Raw genomic sequence first — 26,483 nt, forward strand, 5'->3', positions numbered from 1 at the left:
GCTCTTAGATGTCCCTTCTTCTGGACTCAGGCATAGAGACAACTCTAAGTCATGACACTTGTGTGTGTGCAACTTAAAGGGCAGGGAGACAGAGACACAAGTGAAAAGGACAAGGACAAAGTGAAGTAACCATCTCGATTTCAAAAGAAATTGATCAAACAAAATTCTTATGGTAAAAACTTTATTGTCTTAAATATCAAATGTTTTACACATCATTTTTTCTTCAGAAAGTTCCTATTAAAAAAGAAAAATAAAATAAAGTGTTTGATTACTTAGGGCTGACTTACATTTTCAGTATGACACAAATTCAAACTCAAAGGCATTGAGTTCACTCAGCTGTAGACAGGTCCTACGTTCAGCCCCTAAACTAAATGGCACAATGCAACCAACTTTGGGGTTCCTGAGTTTGGTTCCCTTAAGTTCTCAGAGTTTTCCCAACTCTCAAAACCAAAGCATTTGGGAGCAACTGAGCTACTAGCAAGACTATTTTGCCAGTCAGTCTAGTTCTTCTTGTAAGATGCAGTAGTCTTAAAGGTTAAAGAAAATCTTGCAATACAAAGAAAAAAGGGAAAGAAAAGAGGGGTTTCTATTAGTAGTTTGCCAAATATGGCTATAAAACTGGTAAACAAATCTTGAGTGCAAAGGCCATTAGCCCAACTTGCCATCAACATTTGGATTTGGAATAAAAACACGTAAGCCAATTTTTATTGTAGGTACATGGTGAAAAAAGCAAATTTAACCAGTGTGTAGAAATGTTCTATCACCAGAACTATTTCAAAAGGGTGATCAGGAGTGAACAGAAATCTAAGCATTCAGATAGAAAGCTTTTGGGTGGGTGGCATAACACTCCAAAGTCTTGTGGACTTTTAAGGAGTTCAAACGTAGCCTGGTCAAGAAATCTGGAAACTAAACTGACCTGACTGGCTCTGGCAGGAAACACACATCTACCCTTCTTTAGGCCACAGACCCATTCACTCAAGGTTGCAAATTAAACAAAATCATTTCCCATCAGGTGAAATTTCCTAAGAAAAAAATGCCTCAACCTGATCCTTCCCCAAATCAGACAATGAAAATCTTATGGTACAGAGAAATGTAGTTCTGTAAGTCACCCCAATTTTGTGTCCTCTCTCTCCATTTCCTGATCATCTGTAGTTTAATATTTTAGTAAAGAAATATCCTCTAACCCCTATGCCCTTGTGCCACTTGGCCAGCTTCATTCCTTATGGTGGTGTCCTACACCCTTGGCTGAGCCCTCGGGTTTACAGCCCCAATGCTCTAGTGACCAGCCAGACACATCAGTTTCCTGTGAACCTCAACACTCATAGACTCAAATTCTGCCTTCTTGCTTCAGATCACAACATAGGCTCTAACAGTTTTAATGGGTTAAAGAACATCCCTTGGGTGGAGGCCTCCTGAGATTTAGAGCCTCCACTTCTTTTGTCAATCAATCCTGCCTACTACCCAGTCCCAGAACGGTGGCTTGCTACTTTTCCTGCTCTAGATTCGTTTTCATATGCTGCACTCAGCTGCTTTAAAATAGCACGTCCTGCAGAATCCTAGTGAAGTCCTGCCAGCCCAGATGGCCAGTATTCCCAAGCAGCAGTGCTTGTCTGCTGAGGGGTGTGGGTGGCGTGTGCACCCTCCCAGCTCCATCCTGCACAGAAGGTCCTGATGGAAGGCTGCCTGTCACTGGTGCCATTAACTTCGACTCCTATCCTGCCCGTCCCTTTCCTCCTAGCAGCATTATGAATTGATTTCTCAGCATCTGATTTCTTTAAGTATTTCTATCAAATGTTACAATTTTGTTGGTTTCTCTGCTTCAAAAAAAATTGAGATTGGGTCTCACTATGTAGCTGGAGCTGGCCTCAAAGTTGATCCTCCTGCCTCAGCCTCCTGAGTACTGGGATTCCAGATGGACACTGCCATACCTGGTATTAAAAAATAATAAAATTTAAGAGTAATTCTAGGACCGAGGATGTATCTGTGACACAGTACTTGCCTAACATGCACAAGGCCCTGGGCTTAATATTCACTACTGGGGGAAAAGTTAACAGGTTTCCAGCATGTGATTCCATTGTGGGCTTGATTCTTCCCAACTGGCTCTCAACTGGAACCAAGTAACTCTAATGACTTCAAAAATTAAGGATGTGTGGGCTGGGGATTTAGCTCAGTGATGCTGCCGCCTGCCTCGTAAGCACAAGGTCCCGAGTTCGATCCCCGGTACCAAAAAAAAAAATTAAGCATGCTAACTGGGTGCAGTGGCACATGCCTGTAGTCTCAGTTATGTGAAGGCCTGAGGCTGGAGAATCCCACTTGAGACCAGCCTGGAGAACACAGGACCCTGTCCTGGGAGAGAGGAAAAAAAGGCTTATAAGCAAAAATACATATTAGATTTCAAATAAAAATGTTTCATGTCTTGCTATTATTCTGAAAGCCTCACAATGGGAGGGTCTAACCTGTTAATAGTCACCCCTCAATAAAAAAAAAAGTCACTCCTCAATCCCCAGTGTCCATCAGTGCCTGGCATGTGGGCATTCAGTATTTGATAAGTAGATGAAAAAGTAACAGAAGCCTCAAACATTCATCCTGCAAGCCAGGGATTCGGGTGCCCTTCTGTAATCCCAGCACTCAGGAGGCTGAGGCAGAAGTCCTGTGAGTTGGGGGGGGGGGTGCGGCTACATAGTGAGTTTAAGACAGCCTTAACTACAGAGTGACACTGTTTCAGACACAAAAAAAGAAAACAAAGCATAGTGGTACATGCCTGTAATCCCAGTACGTGGGAGGCTGAGGCATGAGGATCATCCTAAGGCCTGCTTGTGCTACATAGCAAGGCCCTATCTCAAAACTCATGTTGCATAGGCTGGAAGGTAGTAACTTCCTTTTAAATATGTAACAGAATTTCTCAAGTTTTTTCTCTCTTATCCATCCTAACACTGATAGTATAATGAAGAACATAATAAACTATACTAGAGAGCCACTTTTGATTTACCAGATGCAAAATCCCATATAGCAACCCTCCCATCCCGAGGCTCCACTAAGTATAAAACTTGTACCATGACTTCACATTCCAGTTCAAAGGACAGGCTCTCAATCAACTTTACTGCGTAAGAGGAATCAGCATGAATTCTCTGGGGAGAAAAGGCTATTTTTATTTTATGGAACTCCTAATACTACAAATAACATTCATTTTCTAGGAAGGGAAACTTATATAACTGTGTCTTCAGCCAGACTACACTGTCACCAAATTCAAATGAGAAAACAGGCTTCTGGGTGAGAGTGCTCGAGAGAGAACACAACTTAGTGTCTTGTATTTATTATATATGGATTTTTTTTGGTGCTGGGGATCAAAGTCAGGGCCTCACATGCTAAGCACGTGCTATACCACTGAGCTCACCCCAGGCCCTGGTTAGCTTCTCTAGGATGCATTGCCAGGGACAGTAAGTTTGAAATGTGCAGAGTTCAACCTTCCTTTGCACCCTCAACACAGGTGACCAACAGTAGGGAAAGACAATTTGAATGCAAGGTGACTCTCCAGGCTAGTTATTTGCAAGGCAGTTTATTATATACATGGTGGGATAAAAGCCACCGTAAATAAAGACTACATCTATAGATATAAAAATTGCTTTTTAATCTATGCAAAATTAACTCTAAGACATTTGTCAATCACCATATGTAATAGCTCACACATGTATTTATAGACATGAGCTGAAAAGTCACACCAACAATTTTTATGGCTTTCATTAGAGATAGCTGTGATAGGGAAGAACAGGCAGATTCCACATCAATTGGGGATCACAAAATGAGTGACACAAAGTCTTGTATTTCATTCCTAGGTGGCCTCTTGCTAAAGAAATGCTTTGGGGAACAAACACACGGGGCTGCGTCTCCCTTCAATGCTGAGTATGAGTGACTCAGTATGGAGTCAAGGAGCTCTGGGAAGTGTAGGCCACAAGACAGGATTCTCTCTCTCTCTCTCTCTCACACACACACACACACACACACACACAATCTACCCAGCTTCCTTTGATCTCTATCCATTAACAGTTAAGGCCCAAACTGTGGCAGTAAGGTTCCTGGCTGTCTAGAGGCCTAAAGAGGCAGAACTGGAGATAACTCTTTTAAGTGCCAAAAAGCAAAATCTACAGCCTAGGTATAGCAGTCTGGTTGCCAAGTGCACCCTTTTACACAGGCACTGACTGAAGGGAATGAAACAAGTCTTACAGGAGGAAACCCTCTTCTCTTTGGTGAATAAGCAGAGACTGCCCTAGATGTAAGTGCTGACACAGGACTGGCCTGAGAAGGTACGGGATTTATCAGAGGGGTTTACCATGGCTTGATCTTATTTTTAGAAGTTGATATATAATTTCTGCACTTCTGAAGTTTTTTTTTTTGGTATTGGGGATCAAACTTGGGATCTTGTGCTTGCAAGGCAGGCAGCAGAACCACTGAGATAAATTCCCGGCCCATATTTCTGAAGTTCTTAAGTGTTAAAACACTGAATGAAAACTGACACTACAGCTTCAATAGTGTAATATTCCTAATCCCCTTTATGGTCTAGAACTGTTAAATTAAAAAAAATCATTCAAAATCCTAACAATGGGCCAGGGATTTAGCTCAGTGGTTTCACCGCCTGCTGCGCAAGTGCAAGTACCCGAGTTCAATACCTGGTACCAAAAAAACCAATAACATAAAAATTAAAAATCCTAACAATGTCAACAATTTTATTTTTATATAAATGATGTGATAGACAGTGATATTTTAAAAATCAAAAGCAAGTGTATGTTAAAAAAAAAAGATCAAAAGGGATTTGGCAAGTGGGTTAAGCTCATTGAAAGTATTTTTAAAAAGAATACCTGTACAACTATAAGCCTGTTCAATTTTCCTAAAAATAAATATACAGATACATACATCAAAATTACTATAATGAAATCTTTTCCAGACTGACATTATGTACTCCACCTGGGACAGTTTCCCAAACCTCAACATTATAAAGTCAGTGGCCAGGGCCAGGCAGGGGATTTAGCTCAGTGGTTCCACCGACTGCCCTGCAAGCAGAAGGATGAGTTCGATTCCCAGTACCAAAAAAAAAAAAAAAAAGTCAGTGGCCAGCTGCTGAGCAGGGCACTGGAGTCTCACACAAAAAGCCCTGTGGCCACCTTTACACAGGCCTTTTGGCAGAGTTGTCGCTGAGAAGTTCCCTTACCCACCCCACCCTGTGCCCTGATTTAAGACCCTAGGGCTGGGGATTTAGCTCAGTGGTTTTGCTACCTGCTGGCAAGCGCAAGGACCCGAGTTTGATCCCCGGTACAAAACCAAACCAAACCAAACCAACTCTAAAATACACTCTCAAACCACCACCCATAAAGCAAATACAGGGCCCCCCTGCACTGCTGCTGGATTTTGCCTCAGTCATAGCACCAACCATTTAACTACAATCACAGCTCTGAGTCGGTTGACAAATCCTATAACAGCTTCCTAGTGCATCTTACATCTTTGGTGTAGGGCAAGCAAGAGTCTACGACATGTGGGTGCCTGTAAGTTTAAAGACAGCCAGGTTCACCTGTTGTTCTCAGCACCCACTGGACAATAGAAGACTACCGCTCCTTTTGTCAAGAGTTTCCTAACTTCAGAAAGGATCATGATGCATCTACGTGTGACCTACATCAGGTCACTGAAGTCTCCGAGCACACATACAAACAACACAGCAAAGAAAAAGAAACTGGGAGTTGCCTCCAAGTGTCCCTAATTAAAGTTTCAAAAACTCCTGAGATGAGTCTGTTTTGATTGTGCTCAGTGATTCAATTTTGATGGAAAGAACAAGCTTTCAGAGACCAGAAAAAAAAAAATCATTTAACTCTTCAGTTTAGCAATCATTCTTTCAAAAGCTTGTGTTTCAGACATGTTGCAAACTATAATCTGGAATCAGGAATAATCATTCTCAAATTAACTTTCTAAAATTTTTATTATTTTTTCTTTTTGGGGGGTACTGGGAATTGAACTTAGAAACTTGCACTTGCCAGGCAGGCGCAGTGATACTGAGCTACATCCCCAGGCTCACTGTTTTTTTCTTCAGACAGGGTCTCATTATGTAGCTCAGGCTGATCTCAAACTTGTAGTCCTCTGCCTCAGCCTTCAGAGGGCTGGGATTACAGGTATGTACCACCACACCTGGCTTTCAAAATTCTTAAAAAACAAAACAAGATTTCAGATTCCTGCTAGGTACCTAAAAGAACAGTTCATTTTCTAGGAAAGAATTGTCGAAAACCTATCCAGTAGGATTATTGCACAGTGGGGCCCACAGGACAATGACTTCCAAGGGCTAGTCCTTATATTAAAAAAAAGGCCACAATACTTCTATATATTTTGCCCCACTCTAATTTGACACAGTAAACACAAACATGAATCTTGCTTTAAAAAGAAACTCCTGAGGAAAGAAAGGGATGGAAAACTTTACCAAGGCCACTTAAGTCAGAAACTACTATTTTCACTGCCATGAATGACACCAAATTGACCATTCTAAGCACCAAGATGAACCAGTGACAAGATTATCACACTTCAATGTCTCACTCAGATAGCAACCAAATGTTCTGGAAGAACTTCCTAGTAGAAGGTGAGTTTGGAAAGGAAATAAGCTGCTGGCAATCAACCCATGTAGCTAAGCTTGCGTTCATCATTAGTCGTTAAGGGTTGAGGTGCTATCGGGGAGATGCTAGCAAACCCAATCTTTAGTAAATTCCAGTGTTTAGGCCATTTTTCTTGCAAAGTCCTTGACATTTGCAAACGGAATAACGTTGGGGCCTTTTATCCCTTCCCTTTTAAATTCTGGGTAGCACCATGTTTCAATCTAATGTTAGTTCTAAGATATCCCACCCAATGTAACAAAGATATTTGGCAATCAACCCAGGTATACTGCAGCTTGCGATTCACAAAGTAGCCCAAATTTTAACTCCCCCCATCACTCTTAAAATGTCAAAGTTCTGAGCACACAAATAAAAGCATACCACTCTAGGATATATTAAATTATTCTTCAATTTCCTGTTATAATCGGTGAATCATAATACACAGACACTGTGTAAAATTCCAAACACCAAGCTGTATGGTCAAAAGTTTCTAAATTGATGACTGAGTCAGTAAGCCATACCCTGCCTGTAGCAGAGACAAAGCCATAGTGAGAAGCTCATCTGTTTGTAATTGCATGGGCGGTGGGTTTCTCATGGCCTCTGCTTTTTAAAGCATTCACTCTCATTCTAAAATGTTATGCTATAAACAAAACCATCCATTTTATTCCAGAATACATCACCTTAATGAGAATAAAAAGCTTTGTATGCACATACTGCCAATACATTTTAAAAGGCCCAGAATTTAACAAGTAGAATAGACAAATTAATCAGACAAAAGATCATAAATTACTTTGGCCGAAAAAAATCTTTAAAAAAAAAAATCTGGCTCAACATTCTGCTTGCAGGTTTCTAAATATACTGTGTATGTCGAGAGTGTATATATGTGTGTATATATAGAGCGTTTTTTTTTTTTTTTTTAAAGGGAATGGAGTATGGTCTAGCCCACTTTCCCATAGTTATGTAGGAACTACAATGTTCTTTGCTAGCAAAACAAGAAGTGCAAGGTCTGCATTTCCTCCAACTCGATGCAATGCCCCAAGAGCTTCCTGCAAAGTAAAGCCAGCCCGGAGAATCCGGTCAATATCTGTGGCAGGAAAAATTAAGGGTGAAAGAAGGGAAGGACTTGATGGATGACTGGTAAGTGGATCCAATTCAAGAAATGGCCTCGCAGTGTCAGGACAGGCATTTTCTCTGGTTTCGAGCCTGTCTGTTACCAGACTCTGTATGCCACGACCCAGATCTTTAACCAGTATAAAACTAGATGGCAAAGACTCAGTTTGCTCAGAAGTCTGACTGAGGGCATCCTCACTGGCTGTGAGACTGGGTGAAATTTCTACACCTAAGGTGCAATGTAACTGATTAGATGATTCAGCTGAGGTTATAGTGACAGAATTGCTCTCACTCACTGACTCTCTAAATCTGGGGACACCTTTCTTGTCAGCTGACAGACCATCACTTTGACCCTGGGAGCTAGAATCTTCTGTGTCTTCTGTTCCAGTGCCAGACACAGCGCCTAAGCTTTCTGACTTCACTGATACAGAACTGGCCTGATGACAGAAGACTTGTGGACACGGTTCTCTGTGGGCCAGGTGATCATTCTGAGTCCATCTTTCTGAAAAGTCTTTAACACCTGTTTGGCCCTCAGGTATCGTTTCTGACTGACAGATAACTTTAGATGTATTTTCTGGAGCTGGCTTACTACTACTGACCAAAAGTTCATGAAGTTCTTTCAAGGCTGCTGTTACAGATGAACAAGATTCTTCTGTTGACTCCACAGAGGGCTGACAACTGCCACAGAGATTGAGAGAAGGTAGGCTGTTGCCATATTCATTATTGGTTCCAGACATTTCAATGTTACTTTCTGGGGGCTGTAAATCCTGAGTGGAAATGGAATTATTCACACTTGCAGACGAAGGATTACATTTTGATGTTTCTACTTCCATCAAGGGATTATCTGAAGTGAGACTAGATACACCAATGTTCTCGACATTGGCATTCTGACTGCCTGTTGACTTAAGCACAGCAACTACGGACTGTTCAACCACCTCTATTTCCATAAGCATTTCTGAATTTGAGGAGCCAAAGCATCCTGAAGGTAGAAAGCTTTTCTCTGGGCTGGGTAGATCCGAGTTCTGCTGTAGCCCCTCTTCCTTCATCGAAGCTTTCAAACCAACAATTTTCTGTTGATCCTGTTGCTTTTCTTCAGGAAGCTGAATGTCCCCCAGGTCACAAAGATGTCCTTGGTCATGAGGAGCATTCTGCTGTACCTCATGCTGTTTGTTCCCTGGTTCTGTGTGTTGGTGAAGGCCATTGAGTTGACGCAGGTTCTGATTTTCTGGGTGCCAACCTTTTTTGTCTACAAGCATCAGTGGTTCATGCATCCTAGCAGTTGTGACAGATAAACTAGCTTCCTGTCTTGTATGGAGATAAAGTTTGAGGCCCTGGCTGCTTCTTTCAGCAGATTTCTCCAGATTATCTCTAATGACTGCTTCTTCAGATGAATTATGCAAAGGCATAGCTGGACTCTGGTCTGCTGAGGAAGCATGATCAGAAGGATCCTGTAGAGGAAGAAGTTCTTTCTTTTTTGAGTTCATCTGGAATTCAACTGAAGCCTTCAAAGCCTTTACAGCTTTAGGCTGAATGCTATCTGGGTCACTGGGCTCAATAGGGCAGACTGAAGCAGAGGCAGAGTGAGCAAGACTCGTAGGATTACCAATCTCAGGACTTGGTCCTGAAGAATGGGCTGGAGGGGTAAATCCATCTGAAGTTGGTAATGATGACATTCCCAGTGAGGTAGATTCTTTACCGCTTTTCTCTGTCGCAAAAGGGAAAGCAAAAAGATTAACTGGCAGGTAACAAAGGCCAATAAATTATCAGAGGATACAAATCTAAACAGTATAGAATAAAAGTTAAGTCCTTTACTTCTGGTCTCTCTTAAGACATATAGACATGATTTTAAAAACACAAGAATTTTTCTCAACCCGTTAGGCAATTTAATGTCACAGAAGCAGAATAAGAGGCAGGAATGTTCTTGAGAGCACAAGTTTACTGTAGTTTGATATATATTTACCTAACAGCTGGGCCAGGGCTCAGGCTGTAACACACTTACACTTCATTCCCATTGAGTCAAAAGCTCTAGAATAGTTTCTTCAAGTATATTTTTCCACCATTTGTCCTACAACTGCCTGGGATGCTTTAAATATGCAGGCTCTAGGGTGCCATCCTTGGAGTGAAACCGAGGAGCTTGCACTTGGAATGAGTTCCCCGGGGGACTCTTAAGCACATCACAAATCTTGAGAACCCTTGCAACATGGTAATTCCCATGCCAATGCATTTTTCATGTTTTAGATGTAAACACTGAACTTAGAAAGGAGAAGTATAAAAGCAAGTATACTTGGGACACAGTAGGAATTATGGGAGAAATAAGAATTTGCATACTTGCAGAACTCCAGGAAAATAGAAGTAAAGCTAAAGATCAAAGAAATTAAATCCCAATTATCACCCTACCAAATATTGCAACTTTAAAGGATTATCAGTTATCACATTAATAGAGTACAATTAAGAACATTTAAGCACTTTAAGAAGAGAAGAATAGGGAAGTGAACAGTGGAGGGAGATCACAAGTTTTTCAAAAGGCAATGATTTTATTTATTTATTTATGGCACCGAGGGTCGAACTAATGATTTTATTTTTGAGACAGGGCCTTGCTATGTAGTTGAGGCTGGCCTTGAACTCATGGTAATCCTCTGCCCTCAGCCTCTGTGCTGGGATTACAGGTATGTGCCACCATGCCTGGCAGCAATGACTAAACTTAAGAGTCACTGCAATTAATGAACCTCAAACATGATGGCAGACTTAACACTAGCTCAGTGCAGATAACATAATGATATCATTAAACACCAGTTCCAATTCTCCTTTTGACACTGAACAAGTTAAAAACTGACCAAAAGCACTTACTATAACTAATGGCTAAAAGACTGGTCACAATACACTGTCTGGTTAGATGCAACTCAAATGATTTGGGCTGAAGGTTAACATCCAACACGGGACTCGATCTTGACTTAAGTCATGAAGAAATGCAGTTACAATTCCAACAGCTTTAAGTCATTCAAATCAAACACTGGTTAACAACACAAGACAATAAAGCATTGTGTCACGAAGTTGTTGACTTCTTACAAAATAATCTTACCTTACTTATAGGTTAGCAATAAACAGGAAAACAGCGTGTCTTATTTAAATTATATCCATCAGAATCTAGAAACACAGTCACTGGTTTTATCAATCTAATCAACAAGGCTGATTCTGAAAGACATTCAACTCTGATCTAATGCTAATATAAAACTGTACTGTAATCCCTATTAGCAACAAGCACTGGTATACAAGTTATAACTTATGATATAAGGTGAAGGTCAAAACATTCTCAAGTGATACTGTACCCACTAAGAGAGCAGCATATAGGTCTCTGTACCTGATATGGTCACTTTCATTAGCCTAAGTCCTAACTATAGTGTAAGACTAGGTCAGTATTACAGGATACTTAGAAGAAGAGGATGAGAATAATAGAGATTAAGAATAATTAAACTATGCCTATTTTAAACCTGTCCTTATAAGGGGAAAAAAGAGAGAGAAGAAAGAGAGAGGGAGAAGAACAGGGGGAGGAGGAGGAGAGAAAAGAAGGGAGGGGTAGGTAGGTAGAGGTTTTGAGGGTGGGGTGGGGGGATTAAATGCTATGAATTCAATTACAACCAGCCAGATAATCCCTACAAAGTCCTTATTTTGTGAAAGAAAACCTTTCCTGTCTTGCTGTATCACCCAATATACTCAGGCTGACAAAGATCTTGTGTGTATCACAGGGAAATGGAAGCAGAATGGATAATCTGTTAAGAAGCCAGGGCAGAGGGAAAGGCAAAGTCTCAGTTCTTGTTTCGGGGATAATGAAATATAAGACCTGCCTATCTTACCAACTCTTGTGACTCTAGACAAGTCACCTGACAAGCTTCCATTTCTTCTTGAACAGAATGAAAATTTCTGCTCTCCTGTAACTCCAGGTGGTCATGTGCGGTATCAGAGAAAAAGAGGTTTCAGGTTTTCAGAGGAGAGGGACTTAGGAGAATCATAAATGCACAGGGGTATCTCCAATTACAAAGTGCTGTGACATCAAATTCTTAAGTTGATATTCACAATAGCTAGTAGTCACGGTAGCTATGATGGGCACTTTTTACTAAGTTTTTCTCCCTCCTTTGAAATGTCATAATAATTGATAAAATTTTAAACAGAAATTTATATTTACATGTATGTGTGTGCCAACATACACACAAATGTAAATACTACAAGGTAGTTGTAACCACGATTAAACATGGTGAAATGGTCAACGGCAGAAGTTAACTTCCAAAACCGCTATAGATACAGAGGCTTTGAGAGCACAGACGACAACTGCATGGAAGGCTTAACGTGGTGTCTATAAATACCTGGTCTGGGGCCCACTCCAGCTGCAGTACACACACACTACATGCATCATGGCTTCTGACGCTCTGTTTGGATTAGGAAACAGACAAGCAAACCTGGGTTAACAATGCAAACCACACAGCATGCAGGGGGTAACATTCTCCACTCCTTTGGCATCTTTAAAATCAGGAACTAGTAGGCTCAAAGTCAGGGAATATTTCTACAGTTTGGACATCCAAAAGATTTGCTGGTTGCTTCAATTCTCCCACGTTCAGAAAGCAATATGTCAACTTCAACAGATGATGGGGGGGGCGCACGCGTGTGCTTTTTGACAGGGCCTCGCTATGTAGCCCAGGCTGGCTTTGAACTTGTGCAATGATCCTGCCTCGGCCTCCCGAGTGCTAGGATTATAGGCATGCACCAGCACGCCCAGCACTCAATAGATTTTTAACTGAATTTAAAAAATTAATTTTATACATCTACACTCAGAATTTATGTGCAAATATGTCAGGTGAAAAAAGAAGATCCATCAGATAAAGTTAGATGATGAAATCATATGGCATAAAGGTTGAGTGAACACATAACTATCACTTTGCAAATTTCTCAGTTAAGATTCACTTTTAGAAGAAAAGAAATATTATTAAATTTTATCCTGACTTAACTGCTTTACTTTTAGTCAGTTTTAATATATCAAATATAGTTCCACTTTTAAATTCTTCTCATAGTATAGGGGATTGAACTCAGAGCCTTTGCACTGAGCTATATCCCTAATCCTTTGTGACTCAGGATCTCCCTAGGTTGCTAAGTTACCTGCCCTGGGCTCAAACTTGTGATCTTCCTGTTTCAGCCTCCCAGACTACTGGGATTGCAGGGATGTGCCACCACTCTTGGGTAAATTATTTTTCAACTGATAAGAAATATAAATACACTTTGATAGAAAGTATCTACCAGACACTGGTGGTGGCAGCTGAGAAACTGAGGGTCTGATCTGCTGGCAGCAGCATAAGCTGGTGAGAAGAGGGCGAGGGTCCAAGGTAAGCAAGAAAAAAAAAAAGGAAAGTATCTACCAAAGCAACAGCTTTTCACAAAATAGCTTCACCTATCATGTCCAGAGTTTGGATTTGGGAAGGTGGGTTTTCCAAACAAATAGGACCTAATTTTGCAAAATTAGTTTCACTATTTAAAGTTTATAAAAATCAGTATAAGCCATATGTATTAGTAACAAAAGGTTACATGGATAAAAAGCCACTTTCTTTTTATCTTTTAAAACCGGTACTGAATGGGCTGGGAATTGTGCTCAGTGGTTCTACCGCCTGTCCTGCAAGTGCAAGGACCGGAGTTTGATCCCCAGTACCTTAAAAAAATCCCCCCAAAACCAAAAAACAACCCCTGAAAACATCTGTGGTATATATTTCAATCTCCTAAAGTTTCTATTAAAATAAAGTGGTCAGGGCCAGGGATTTAGTTCAGTGGCTTGGCTGCCTGCCTTGAAAGCACAAAGTCCCAAATTTGATCCCTGTACGAACAAGTAAACAAACAAACAAACAAAAAGATAAAGTGGTCACCCAAGAGGGTAACTGCTACTAGTGGGTTAGAAAACATGGCTGTCATCAGCTAATGTTCCTCTAATAAAGGGAAAGAAAATTTTCTATTTCTTATTAACATGTAGTATGACTAAGCTGACAAATTACCCAAAATTAAGTAGGTAGGTCAAATTTGTTCATGCTTACCTCACTGGGAAGATTAAAATTTTCCCTTTCCTTCAAATTACATAAGTTGCAACCAAGACTCCACTTTTTTTTGGCGGGGGGAGTGTTTTGAACCCAGGGCCACGTGCACACCAGGCAAGTGCTCTGCCTCTGAGCAACATCTCCAGCCCAAAACTGCATTTTACATGCAACACTGGGCTAAATAGTGATAGACATTTATATTATGAACATGGCCAGCTTGGACAACTGCATCTGCTACCCAAGCCCATTTTAAACTCAGGGCTGGATGCTGGAATGTTCTCGAGTAACACGTGGCAATAACCAAACACGGTAGCAAATTCCTGTAATCCCAGCATTCTGGGAGGCTGAGGCAGGAGGATCAGAAGTCTGAGTCCAACGTGGACATCTTAGTGACTCTGTGGAAACCCTGCCTTAAAGTTAAAAATAAAAAGGACTGGGGTTATAGCTCAGTGTGAAGGTTCTGGGTTCTACCCTTAGTACTGGGGAAAAAACAAGTGTCAAACCTGGCTGCTTTTTATCTCTTTTGTCATCAGAAGAAAGCTATTCCCTGAACATCTAACTCTTGACACATTTTACTGTACTAGAAAAAGCAATGTGTGACATTAATCATAATGATGAATAATTGCTGTTCAAGACTTTAAAATAACTCAAACTTAAAAGGTAATTCTTTTTTTTTTTTGGTACTGGGGATTGAACTCAGGTCCTTGTGCTTGCGCAGCAGGCGGCAAAACCACCGAGCTAAATCCCCAGCCCCTAAAAGGTAATTCTTAAAAAAAAAAAAAGGTACAAGCTTCTACAAAATGCATCCTACAGTCATTTTTCTGTAACAGATGGGGGATATGAGTTAAACTGTGCTGCTCCATTTTACCCAGAAAATTGGCTCCATCTTTATATTTAAATAGGTCATAACACTTGGGACTTAGAAAAAAATATTAAGTCCCTTGACTTTAATAGTTTTCATTGTGTTGTACAGCATGATGACACTACAATGATCTCAATAAGAGCGTAAACATCTTATTTTGATTACTGTTCAATTATGATTCTAACTGCTGGTTCTTCTTGTTTGCTGGCCATACTTTCAAAATATATATATATATATTTTTTGGTACCAGGGATCGAACTCAGGTCCTTGTGCTTGCGCAGCAGGCGGCGAAACCACTGAGCTAAATCCCCAGCCCTCCCCAAAAATATTTTTAAAGTGCTACTTTAGTCACAGCGACAATGCTGTCCTTCAAACTAAATGGGCCTAAGAAAGGAAAAAAAAAATTTCAGGGAAATACTGCTGAAATCAAAACTAAGTATCAGCTTACTGCTACAATTTCCTTTAGCAAAGAAAAAAATCCAAGATTAAGTTTTAGGAAGATCACCCAGAGGTACATAAGCAAATACTTTCCCAATCTATTTTGTATACAGCAATGGATTGTTTCTCAATCTGCTGAAACCAAGCTGTTCTTTACTGTATTAAGAGATGGGAGGGGAGGAAAGGAGACAATGAGCATGCCTACTGCTGGATGATCAGACCGATCACAAACTGGAAAGGTCTTACCCTCTCTGAAAGCATTATCCAAGGGCTCAACCATTCCAATACCTGCATCCTCTGCTGATTTCTGAATGGCTTCTGCTAACTCTTGGTCTGCAATTTCCTCTGGCCGGATATCCTCTCGCCCGGTGCCATATGCCAAGCGGGCACACTCTGGTAGCTCTCCCTCGGGAAGGAAGGTTGTCTGTGAGCCTGTGGTGCCGATCACCAGTACATTTTTCTTGAGATCAATGGAACACTTAAGAGGAAGAAACCAAAAAAAAAAAAAAGCAGATAAAATGCCATGCAGAAAAATTATGAGCCCAAATTAAAAACTCAATTTACAAGGACCAACACAGAGATGAATAAACAAAACAACAAAACAAACTACTTTATCTAAAAGCATTTAAATTTAACTTGGGTGATATTACCAGTTATTTTATGTTTTTTTTCTTCTTCAAGTTTTGAGATGAGTTGTTACTAGTATACTGCCAAGGCTGACCTTGAACTTCTGGGCTCAAGTGATCTTCCTGTGCCATTATCCTAAACAGCTGGGGCTAAATGTGTACACTACTGCACCAGTTTAGAATTCATTCATTCATTCATGAGACAGGGTCGTGCTATGTATAATTCAGGCTGGCCTTGAACTTGCAGTGATCCTCTTGCCTCAGCTTCCTGTGTGCTGGAACTGGCATAGACCACCATGCCTTGCTTAGAATTCTTTTTTAATATTCAAAGTTTATATCAGAAAAACCTTTATAGGATAGTTTATATTTGTCTTTACGGCAATAATCAATCATTTCTGACTATAGATATTCATTATATAAAACTTGGAAAGGTACCAGGCATAATTAGCAGCCCCATTTTTAAGAAACATACAAGTGATTTTTTTCTCATAAAGTTAAAACCATACTATTTATATGGTCTTGCATTTGCTTCTTTTATGAAGAACAGCTTAGACTCTACCAATAGTCACGAAAGTGAGAATGTGCAAGGCAACCTCTACAAAAGTATCCTCTGTTTCATATATATGCTATTCTTCTCTGGGATTTTTATATCTACTTAGTATAGAACAAACTTGGGCATGGGGGTGCACGATTGTAATCCAAGTTACTCAGGAGGCCGGGACAGAAGGAGCTCAGGTTAGAGGCAGCCTGAGTAATTTAGTGAGACACTGCTTCAAAATAAAAAATAAGAAAGGTTGAGGATATAGCTCAGTGGTAGACCCCTCTGGATTGCAAGCTAGTTAAGCATTTCACCACATTTCAGCTGGAATTTAATTTTTTTTTTTTTTTGAGGTACTGGGGCTAAAACTCGGGACCTTGTGCTTGCGAGGCAGGCGCCAGAACCACTGAGCTAAATCCCTGGCCCAGGAATTTAATATTTTAAAACAAAAATAATAGTGATATAAGAATAATGACTACATATAAAAATCTATTGCAATGTTTTAATTTTTTTTTTTTTTTGGTACCAGGGATCGAACTTGGGTCCTTGCAGTTGCGCAGCAGGCGGCAAAGCCGCTAAATCCCCAGCCCACATTTTTCTTTTTGAGATAGAGTCTCACTATGTAGTTCAGGGTGGCCTTGAACTCAGTATTATTCCAAGATTTTTATTTCCTAATGGATACTACCTTTTCAATGAAAGTGTTATAAAAGTCTGGAATTTTTAGGCATTAGAATAGAAATAAAAATAGGACTACAGGGCTGGCGATTTAGCCAGTGGCACTGTACCTGTGATTCCCGGTACCCCCCCTAAAATAAATAAATAAATAATAATAAAAAAGGACTACAAGGTAATATATTTTCAAATTATTCTTCCGTTACAAAAAACCCCACTAACTCTCTACACCATATATATGAACATATATGAATATATATGAATATATATGAAGAAAGCTAGGCTCGATGGCACACAACTGTAACCCCAGCATTGAGGAGGCTCGGGCAGGAGTGAGCTCGAGGCCACCCTGGGCTATACAGTGAGATTAAGCCCAGCCTGAAGTATACAGCAAGATGCTGTCTTAAAAAACCAAAAGAATTACTAAAGACTTACTGAACTTAACACTCATAATAAACCATCAACAAACAAACAAACAAACAAAACTATTAAAATTACACAAGGGAACCAAACTGCCAGTTATGTCAAAGCAGACACCAAGATTTAGGAGATTTTTTTAGCTGGTTTTTTTTTGGTACCGGAGATCGAACTCGGGTCCTTGCACTTGCGCAGCAGGCGGCAAAACCACTGAGTTAAATGCCTGGCCAGATTTAGGAGATTCACAGACACTTCACAAAGGTTCTATTTCTAATGTCACATCACTTCAACCATCCTGTGGCAATATAATCAGCTAAGGAAATTCTAGGTTTGAAAAATCATGCATTTTTTTTAGTATATATGACCAACAGAAATGATGTGATAACCATGTAATATGCAAAAAAAAAAAAAAAAAAAGTTAAGTTCTTAATTACCTGGTGCCGTTTAAGCATGTCCAGTCCCAGAAGCATGTCCATGGGCTGCTCCTCAAGAATAGAGAAGGAACATGCCAGGAAGTCTCCTTCAATCTGAACCTGAGCTAAAGCACATGAAGAGAAGAGGTTACTGACATCTGCCTCAGAAGCCCTGACTTCCTGCAACCAATTACAACGACAGCACAGCATGTAAAGCAGTGATTTAACGAAGAAAATCTAGTAGTCATGAACCAGACTGAAAACCAATGAAGGACCATGATCACAAAGTGGGTCTGGCAGAATTACCATCCAGAAACCTTGGCTTGCCATGTGATGCCAGTAGGTAATGTGCACAGCTAGAGAAAAGGAGGCATTCAAGGATTAAAAGTAAATAAAGCCAATTTCTTCAACACTGACTATATCCTATACCTTTACAAAACGTTTTTAAAAAGGGAATTACAATCTGTAGATTTTAATCCTTTTAAATTAACCTATATTGGGCTGGGGATTTAGCTCAGTGGTTCCACTGCCTGCCTTGCAAGCGCCAAGGTCACGAGTTCCATCCCTGGTACCAAAACAAACAAACCAACCAACTTATATTAAAAATTAGTTTTATCGCTGGGTGTGGTAGTGCAAGTCTGTAAGCTCAGCACTCAGGAGGCTAAGACAGGAGAATCACTGTGAATTCACTGCCATCCTGTACTACATAGTGAATTCAAGGCCAGCCTCAACTACAGAGCAAGACCCTGTCTCAAAAAACAAGAAACAAAACAAATCGGTTTATTATTGCCTGTTATAATCAAGATTCTATTTGCTAAACCAGAAGCAAAATCAAGGTCTGTCTTTGCTTAGAGCCTCTTGCCTTGCCTCTTTTATCAGATATTCAGGTTAAACAAAATGTATTTTGTTGTTATTAGACAGCAAGCAGAAGAGTGCATGAGATTCATGTACAAAAGCACAGCAAAATAAACACCCAGGTTCAGAAACAGAAAACTACTGGGCATGGTGGTGCATGCCTGTAATCCCAGGACTCAGGAGGCTGAGGCAGAAGGATCACTGAGAGTTTGAGACCAGCCTAGGCTACACAGTGAGTTCAAGACTAGCCTGGTGAAAGGTCCCATGTTTGATCCCTGGTACCAAAAAAAAGAAAAAGAAAAAAAAGACTAGCCTGAACTATACAGCAAGAGCCTGTCTCAAAAAACAAAAACAATGGGCTGGGGATTTAGCTCAGTGGTTCCGACACCTACCTCGCAAGTGCAAGGTCCTGAGTTCAATCCCAGGTACCAAAAAACAAAAACAAAAATAAAATTAAAAAGAAACAGAAAACTAACAGAGCTAGGCACAGTGATCCATGCCTATAATTCCAGCACTCTGGAGGCTGAGGCAAGAGGATTACAAGTTTGATCCCAGCCTGGGCAACTCAGTGACTCAGAAAGACCCTGTCTCAAAATAAAAAAAATTACAAAGAGCTAGGAGATGTAACTCAGTGCAAAGGCCCCACACTCATTCCCAAGTACTGGGGGCGGCGGCGGGGCAGGGGCGGGGGAGGTCCCTCTCTGTCTCATTCATCCTCATCCCAACTTACTGATTCCCCCAACTCTCCCAACTACTCTGGATTCTGTGTTAATCATTCTCAGCTTTTTCTTAGTTTTTTTCAGTTCTGTACATAGATATAAGCAATATGCTGTTTACTTTGTGATTCTGAACTGAATTGCCTTTCACTCAATATGTCTTTCGGAGATATATCCCAAGAGATGGACATGACTAATGACATTTCTCTCACTTTAAGCCACCCCTTCAGCACTACACACCTGATGCACCACAAGTCACTTATTCACTGTTAATGCACTCCTCAGGTGGCAACCAGTTTCTGCTGACACAAGCAATGGGACCATGAATATCCATGTGCATTCTCCTGTGTGTACCAGTTTCTCTAAGGTCATTCTAGGAAGTGGTATCACAGGGCTCTAGGGGAATTATCCTCAACTCTTCAGGTGATGCTGAATTATTTTCTAAAATGTTCCCAGCACTATCTCAGTTTTCCACTGCTCTTCTTAGCAATAGTATATTAGTAGATACTAAGTCTTTGGTAATCTAGCAGTGATTTTATTTGCCCAATTAATGAGGCAAGGAAAATTTTCGTATGTTTATCACGCACTTGGATTTCAAGTAGAAAGAGTTAGGTTGGATTTCCTGTTCAAGTATTGCTGTAACTTTCTTTTTCTTTCCATGTATCGGTAATTGAACACAGGGCCTTTTGCTGAGCTACATCCCTGGCCCAAGTATTGCTATAAATTTTTATCTCATATTTCTGAGTTGGAGAACACACACACGTCCACGTATTTTGGTTTTCTTTGGTACCGGGGATCAAACTCAGGACCTTGTGCTTGCGAGGCAGACACCAGAACCACTGAGCTAAATCCCCGGCCCCTTGTGCTTGCACAGCAGGCGGCAAAACCACTGAGCTAAATCCCCGGCCATTGTCCATGTATTTTGAATATGAATCTTTTATTAGTTTTAGGTGTTACTAAAGTTCTTTCTCAGTTTGTGTTTGCTCCTTGCTCCTTTTTAAAATGTCTTCCTGCCAAGCGTGGTGCCACACGCCTGTCATCCCAGCAGATGGAGGGCTAAGGCAGGAGGATCACCAAGAGTTCAAGGCCAGCTTGCGCTACACAGTGAATTCAAAGCCAGCTTGAATTATATATATAGGAAGACCCTGTCTCAAAAACAAAAACGGGTCCAGGGATTTAGCTCAGTGGTTCTGCTGTCTGCCTTGAAAGCACAAGGTCCCGAGTTCAATCCCCGGTACCACAAAAACGAACAAAAAAACAGCTCAGTGCTTCCAGCGCCTGCCTCGAAAGCCCAAGGTCCTGAGTTCGATCCTTGGTACCAAAAGGGAAAAAAAAAAAAAGAATAAAAAAAAACACAAACAAAAACAAAAACTATGAAAAACCTGAGAGCTCAGCCTCTGAACAACCAACGTGTAGTATTATTGCCCAACTGTCAGTTCTACTGTGCTTAGGAAAATGAGAGAATGGGGCATTTAAACTATTCTCATGCTATCCAAATCAATAAAAGAAAACACAGACCCCATTAAACTGAGTAATGTATTTCAAAAGAAAGGAAAAGGAACAGGAAGGAACAGAGTGGTGGCGCATATATGTCATGTGTCCCAGCACTTAGGGAAGCTGAGGCAGGAGGACACAAGTTTGAGTTCCACCTGGGTAACTTTGCAAGATCTTGTCTCAAAAACAAAAAATGGGGCCAGGGATTTAGTTCAGTGGCACTGCAACTGCCTTGCAAGCGCAAGGTCCTGCGTTCAATCCCCGGTACCAAAAAACCAAAAAAAAACCCAAAAAATGAAAAAAAGGCCCAGTGATAGCAGGGGGTGGTGATGCACGTCTGTAATCCCAGCACTCAGGAAGCAGGGGCAGTAGGATCATTGCAAATTGGAGGTCAGTCTGGACTACACAGTGAGTTTAAGCTTGTCTGAATTACATGGTGAGACCCTGTCTCAAAACACCAAAAAAAGGGGTCAGGGATTTAGCTCAGTGGTTCCACGGCCTGCCTTGCAAATGCAAAAAACCAACCAACCAACCAAACAAACAAACCCACGCCAAAAAAAGGCTCAGTGATGGAGTCCCCTGGATTCAATCCCTACCACTGGGGGGGGGGGGGTAGGGTGGGTGAGGAGAGACAAATGGGTAGAAAAACAATTACTTGCAATGAAAGTTAAAAACTTACAACAATAATAAAGTTTTGTCTACAAATTTAAAGGAAAAAATTAGTATTATTTAATACGATGGGACATTAAGATCAATGTTCATTTAGTGCCAGATAAAGCAGACAGGTGCAGGTTAGCAATACATCAAGGTTAAGACAGTCACACAACTTTGACTTGCTAGTTTCACTTAAAGGAATTTTGACTAAGGGGGAAAAATCAAAATGTGCCCCCCAAAATCATACAAAAACCCATTGCAATATTAAAATGACACGATTATTAAGGGGAAAACATATCCCCAAATTTTGCTTTAATCCATATAACACTTACTTAAATGATGCATATGAAATGTACACTGACACTGGGGAAAATGTTAGGAATATTATTCTTTTTTTTGGTACCGGGGATTGAACTTGGGTCCTTGCGCTTGCGCAGCAGGCAGCGAAACCACTGAGCTAAATCCCTGGCCCTATTATTCTTTCTTAAGGCTGAGCATAAAATGCTACACATTAAAGAAAGCTGTTCTGTATCAAATCATCTAAGCAATGTTATATTTTTAAAATGGCAAAAAAAAAAAAAGGACTGGGGATGTAGTCCAGTGTGAAGGCCCTGGATTTAATTCCCAGCACTGCACCAAAAGGAAAAAAACAGGGGATGTGGGCCTGGGGGGAGCTGAGGAGGTAGCTCAGTGGTATAGTACTTAGCATTTGTAAGGCCCTAGGTTCCATCCCTTATTATAAATTAACAAATGAATAATAAAAACCTCAAGGAACAGCTCCAGAACTGAAGGACATGAGTTTCTAAGGCTGAGTACCGCTACTGAGTACCCAGTACAGGAGATGAAGAGTCATACCCAAGCACATCAATACACCCAGGTCAAAACAAAATAACCAAAAAACTGCACCCAGGTCAAGGGGAAGATCTACAAGTTGTAAAGAGAAAGGGACGAAGAATGAAAGCTGCATCCACCTTCTCTGAGACACTGACACTGGAAAGGCTAAGGTGCAATGCCTCACAGTTGTGGAAGAAAATGATTTCCAACACAGCCAGGCTAGTAGAGAATGGAGGGAAAGGCATGTTCTGATACTAAGGCCTCCATTTCTCCCCTCACACCTTTTCTCAGGAATTTTCTAGAAGATCCACTCTTCCAACACACCAAGGTGCAAGACCCCCATCCCCCCAAAGAAAAGGAGACGACGGTGGTGAGTGGAGGGATGAGACATAGAGATTCACGTAACATTACATAGGACAGAGGAGGAAGTGAACTGCCATGGAGCACGAGTCCAGGCTCAGAAGAAGTGCCCAGTACAGGATGCAATGTAGAGAAGACCATACAGGCCCTGGACTATTTAAAGGAGGTTTATACAACTGACAAAGTGTGTGAGCCTGAAAGGCACAAAACAAATAAAATGACTCCCCCAAAAGCAATCGTACTCAGCTCAGCTCTCAAAAGCAATCATGGAGGGCCGGGGATTTAGCTCAGTGGTGCCACTCCTGCCTCACAAGCAACAAGGTCCTGAGTTCAATCCCAATATCAAACACAAACAAAAAAACCCAAACAAACAAACAAACAAAAAGCATTTATGGAGTCATATCAGTAAACAGCAAAATAAATGTTACTTTGAAATATGTAACTGAATGAAATAAAAATAACAAGAAGGGATTATCTCTGAGGAGCAGGAAATAGAAGTGGGTAGCTTTTTTGGTAACAACATATACCACGTATAGACTTAGTGAAACAGAGGATTTAAAATTTCTGAGGATTAAAACTTGCTGAATCAGGGCCGGGGATTTAGCTCAGTGGTTCCAGTGCCTGCCTTGCAAGCACAAGGTCCAGAGTTCAATCCCCAGTATTCCAAAAAAAGCTTGCTGAATCAGCTAAATACAAGCCAAAAAACAGGGACAAACCCTCAAAACTTCTAAAACCTAACATCCTACAAATACTCTACAACTCGCACTGCCTTCCACTCACCTAGGTGTACCCTTCCAATAATCTTCTGGGTGCCTACTCCTTTGGCAATTCCTGCCCACCGACGGTCCACCAGTCTCATTATATTACACCTTTCTGCACAGGACTGGCTCATGATAGTCATCTGGGCACCTGGGAGAGAAACATCGTATAATAAAAACAAAATCCATATGTGTAGTAAGACTCAAAATTAAGAATAAGGGAGAAAACAAGTATACCCCCAGGTTCTTATTTTATTTATTTACTTTATGTGGCAGGGTCTCATTATGCAATGCAGGCTGACTTTGAATTTGAAGCAATCCTCCTGTCTCAGCCTTCTGAGCATTGGGATTACAGGCATGCACCACCATGCCTGGATCAGGATTTTCTTTTTTTCTTTCTTTCTTTTTTCTTTTTGGTACCGGGGATCAAACTCGGGTCCTTGCGCTTGCTTGCGCAGCAGGCGGCAAAACCACTGAGCTAAATCCCCAGCCCTAGGATTTTATTTCTAACATCATTCTTACCTAGCAGGTACCCTGCTCCCCTTAACTTCAGTTTTACATTGGAAGATGAAACATAATGTGGAAATCTGCCTTTGAGGGAACAAACATTTTGTTGCAATGTAATTTTTTTTTTTTTGAGAAAGGGTTCTTGATATGTAGCCCAGGCTGGTCTCAAACTCATGATCCTCCTACCTCAGCCTCCTGGAATTACAGGCATGTGCCACCATGCCTGGCTATTAAATAGTATTTTATAATTTTAGCAATAATATCTAGGTAGTGGAGCATGCTTAATCCTAGCACTCAGGAGGCTGAGGCAGGAGGATCAAAATGAGTTCAAAACCAGCCTGAAATGCATAGCAAGACCCTGTCTCACCACCTCCCCCACAAAAGAAAAAAACTTTTATCAACAGAAAACAGAACTACCTGGAATGGCCCTCCTACAAGTTCAAATGATGACCACTATGTCTACAGATGACAATGCTAAATTTAGCAGCACTTTACAGTCAGAGAAGTTCACACCGAATATCTCTAAGCATTTTCTCAAGTTATTTTCATTTCGAACTTTGGGACACCATAGTTCACCAGTTGAAAAATACATTCTTTGGGCCGGGGATTTAGCTCAGTGGTTTCGCCGCCTGCTGCGCAAGTGCAAGGACCCCAGTTTGATCCCTGGTACCAAAAAAAAAAAAAAAAAAAAAAGAAAAAAAAATACATTCTTGGGGGTCAGGGATTTAGCTCAGTGGTTCCGCTGCTTGCCTTGCAAGCACAAGGACCCCAGTTTGATCCCCGGTACAAAAAAATAAATAAATAAAATTCTTGGGCCAGGGGTATAGTTCAGTGGTACAGCTCTTAGCTAGCATCGAGCAAGGCTCTGGGTTCAATCCCAACACAATTCCTCCTGTCCAAAGATCCTGTAGTGTCCTGAGAAATTCGACATGCACTCCTTACTCTGTGCCAGCAACAACCAGGCCTTCTGCCTTTAGGATTGAAGGCATTTAAGGTGTCCCTCCCACCCTAAGGTCCACATCCTCAGCTAAGTCAGCACAAATGGAAGACAGACAGGTCACTAATCTTTACCTGCAACCCAAACCTCTCTCTTAACACTAGCTTCGTGCTCCTGGTGTGCCAGACATTTCCACCCAGAACCAAAAGGTATAACCCTCCCCACCCGCATAGTTCTCACTTTGGATTTCTCGATCTTTGCACTGGAATTACTTTCTTGCAGTCCTAAAACCTGGCATGGTTTGCTGTTGATGCCTCCTCCCTCTCTCTGCTCTCAAATGCCGCCCTGATCCTATAAATAAGTTCTGTGCAATTTCTGACCTTCCCTCTTCTAACCATAGCTATCCTCCTCCCTCACACCCTCTCCACTTGCAAGTGGACAACATCTCCGGCTTCCAAACCACTCTGGATGTGTGATTTACAGCAAGGACATAGTTACCTCAGGGGTACACAGTTCTCCAGGGGTCTCTGCCTTCAGCTGTCCTCACAACTTTCTCTTAACTGAGCATATCATCTGCTCCACAGTCCTCGTTGGTTTCCCCTCTGTGTCTCTCAAGCCACATAGCCACAGGCTTAGGTCCTGCTCCTCTTGCCCTTGCTGCTGATTTCTGACCTTACCGTCCCGTCCCCACTCTAGCCTGTCTGCAAGGGCAGGCGCTCGGCTCCTCTGCCTTTACACACCCTGGCCTACAAAGAGGCCCCCTGCACTGTTCTCTCTGAATTTCACCTGTGCTTCAGCCCAGCTCAAGACAACCTCCCTCAGTGAGCTTCCCTCCAGCAACTCCAGTAAACCCTGTTCATCTTACACCTTGGGTACCCTAGACATTATGGGGCTGAAAGCTCCTGGCATTTGAGCTAAGTAAGTGAAATTCAAGAGGGACCAGAAATAATTGAAGAACAGGCAATTTGGGAAAGCGATCTCATTCCTCCCTGTCTCCCCACCTCATTTCACAAAGCCAGTTACTTGTGTAACTAGAGAGAGCCAGGATGAAAGGGGCCGCTTTCTCTTGTTAAACCTTAGCTCCAGCTCAAACCAAAGGGGCATTCTTTGGGAATCTGCTCCTGTGCACACCAGCCAGAGTGAGAATGGGGTCTCTGTGTCCTCCCGACACTCAAGAGTCTTACACAGCGGTGAAGAGTTCTGGGACCAAGCACCACTCACACTCTGTACCTGGGAGAGGGACTTCACCTCCCTACATTTAGTAAGTTTACTTGTCTGCAAAATAGGATCAGTAGAACACAGCTCACAGGATGAAATAAAATGGACTAAGACGACTCAGCACACAGTTGGGGTTGAGGGATAGGTTACGGCCTCAGGTATCTGTCTCTCTCAGTGTACTCTGAACTGCAGCTAGTAAGTCTTACCACCAAACTCAGCACAAGGCACTGCAAACAGCATTCAACAGACATCTTTGAAACTCAATTAACAAGATTTACTTTTCCTGGGCCGGGGATGCAGCTCAGTGGTACAGCACCTGCCTGGCAAACATACGGTCCTGAGTTCCTTCCCCGGCACCAGAAAAAGATTTACTTCTCCTAAGAACATAT

At 41.4% G+C, this 26,483-nt stretch overlaps 1 protein-coding gene across 7 annotated transcripts in view; it reads right to left on the reverse strand.

The window, feature by feature from the left end:
• Nucleotides 1–164: 164 nt before the first annotated feature.
• Ddi2 (DDI proteasomal shuttling factor 2) overlaps nt 165–26,483 on the reverse strand; it is a 51,153-nt gene continuing 24,834 nt past the window's right edge. For 4 of the 7 annotated variants that reach the window (XM_004850331.4, XM_004850329.4, XM_013074252.3 and 1 more), the window contains 4 exons: nt 23,455–23,583; nt 17,783–17,886; nt 15,384–15,573; nt 165–9,435 (listed from right to left, as the gene is read on the reverse strand). In XM_004850331.4, the coding sequence (XP_004850388.1) occupies nt 7,577–9,435; nt 15,384–15,573; nt 17,783–17,886; nt 23,455–23,583 (2,282 nt within the window). In that variant the 3' untranslated portion in view covers nt 165–7,576. Of the gene's footprint in view, nt 9,436–12,088; nt 12,152–15,383; nt 15,574–17,782; nt 17,887–23,454; nt 23,584–26,483 lie in introns of those variants that run through there. The other 3 variants (XM_021262846.2, XM_087215115.1, XM_021262845.2) reach the window with 2 other exon arrangements.

This window comes from Heterocephalus glaber, unplaced genomic scaffold (assembly GCF_053883595.1).
Source record: "Heterocephalus glaber isolate CG9 unplaced genomic scaffold, H.glaber_assembly_v1.0 deba00001452, whole genome shotgun sequence".
NCBI classification, from domain to species: Eukaryota; Metazoa; Chordata; class Mammalia; order Rodentia; family Bathyergidae; genus Heterocephalus; species Heterocephalus glaber.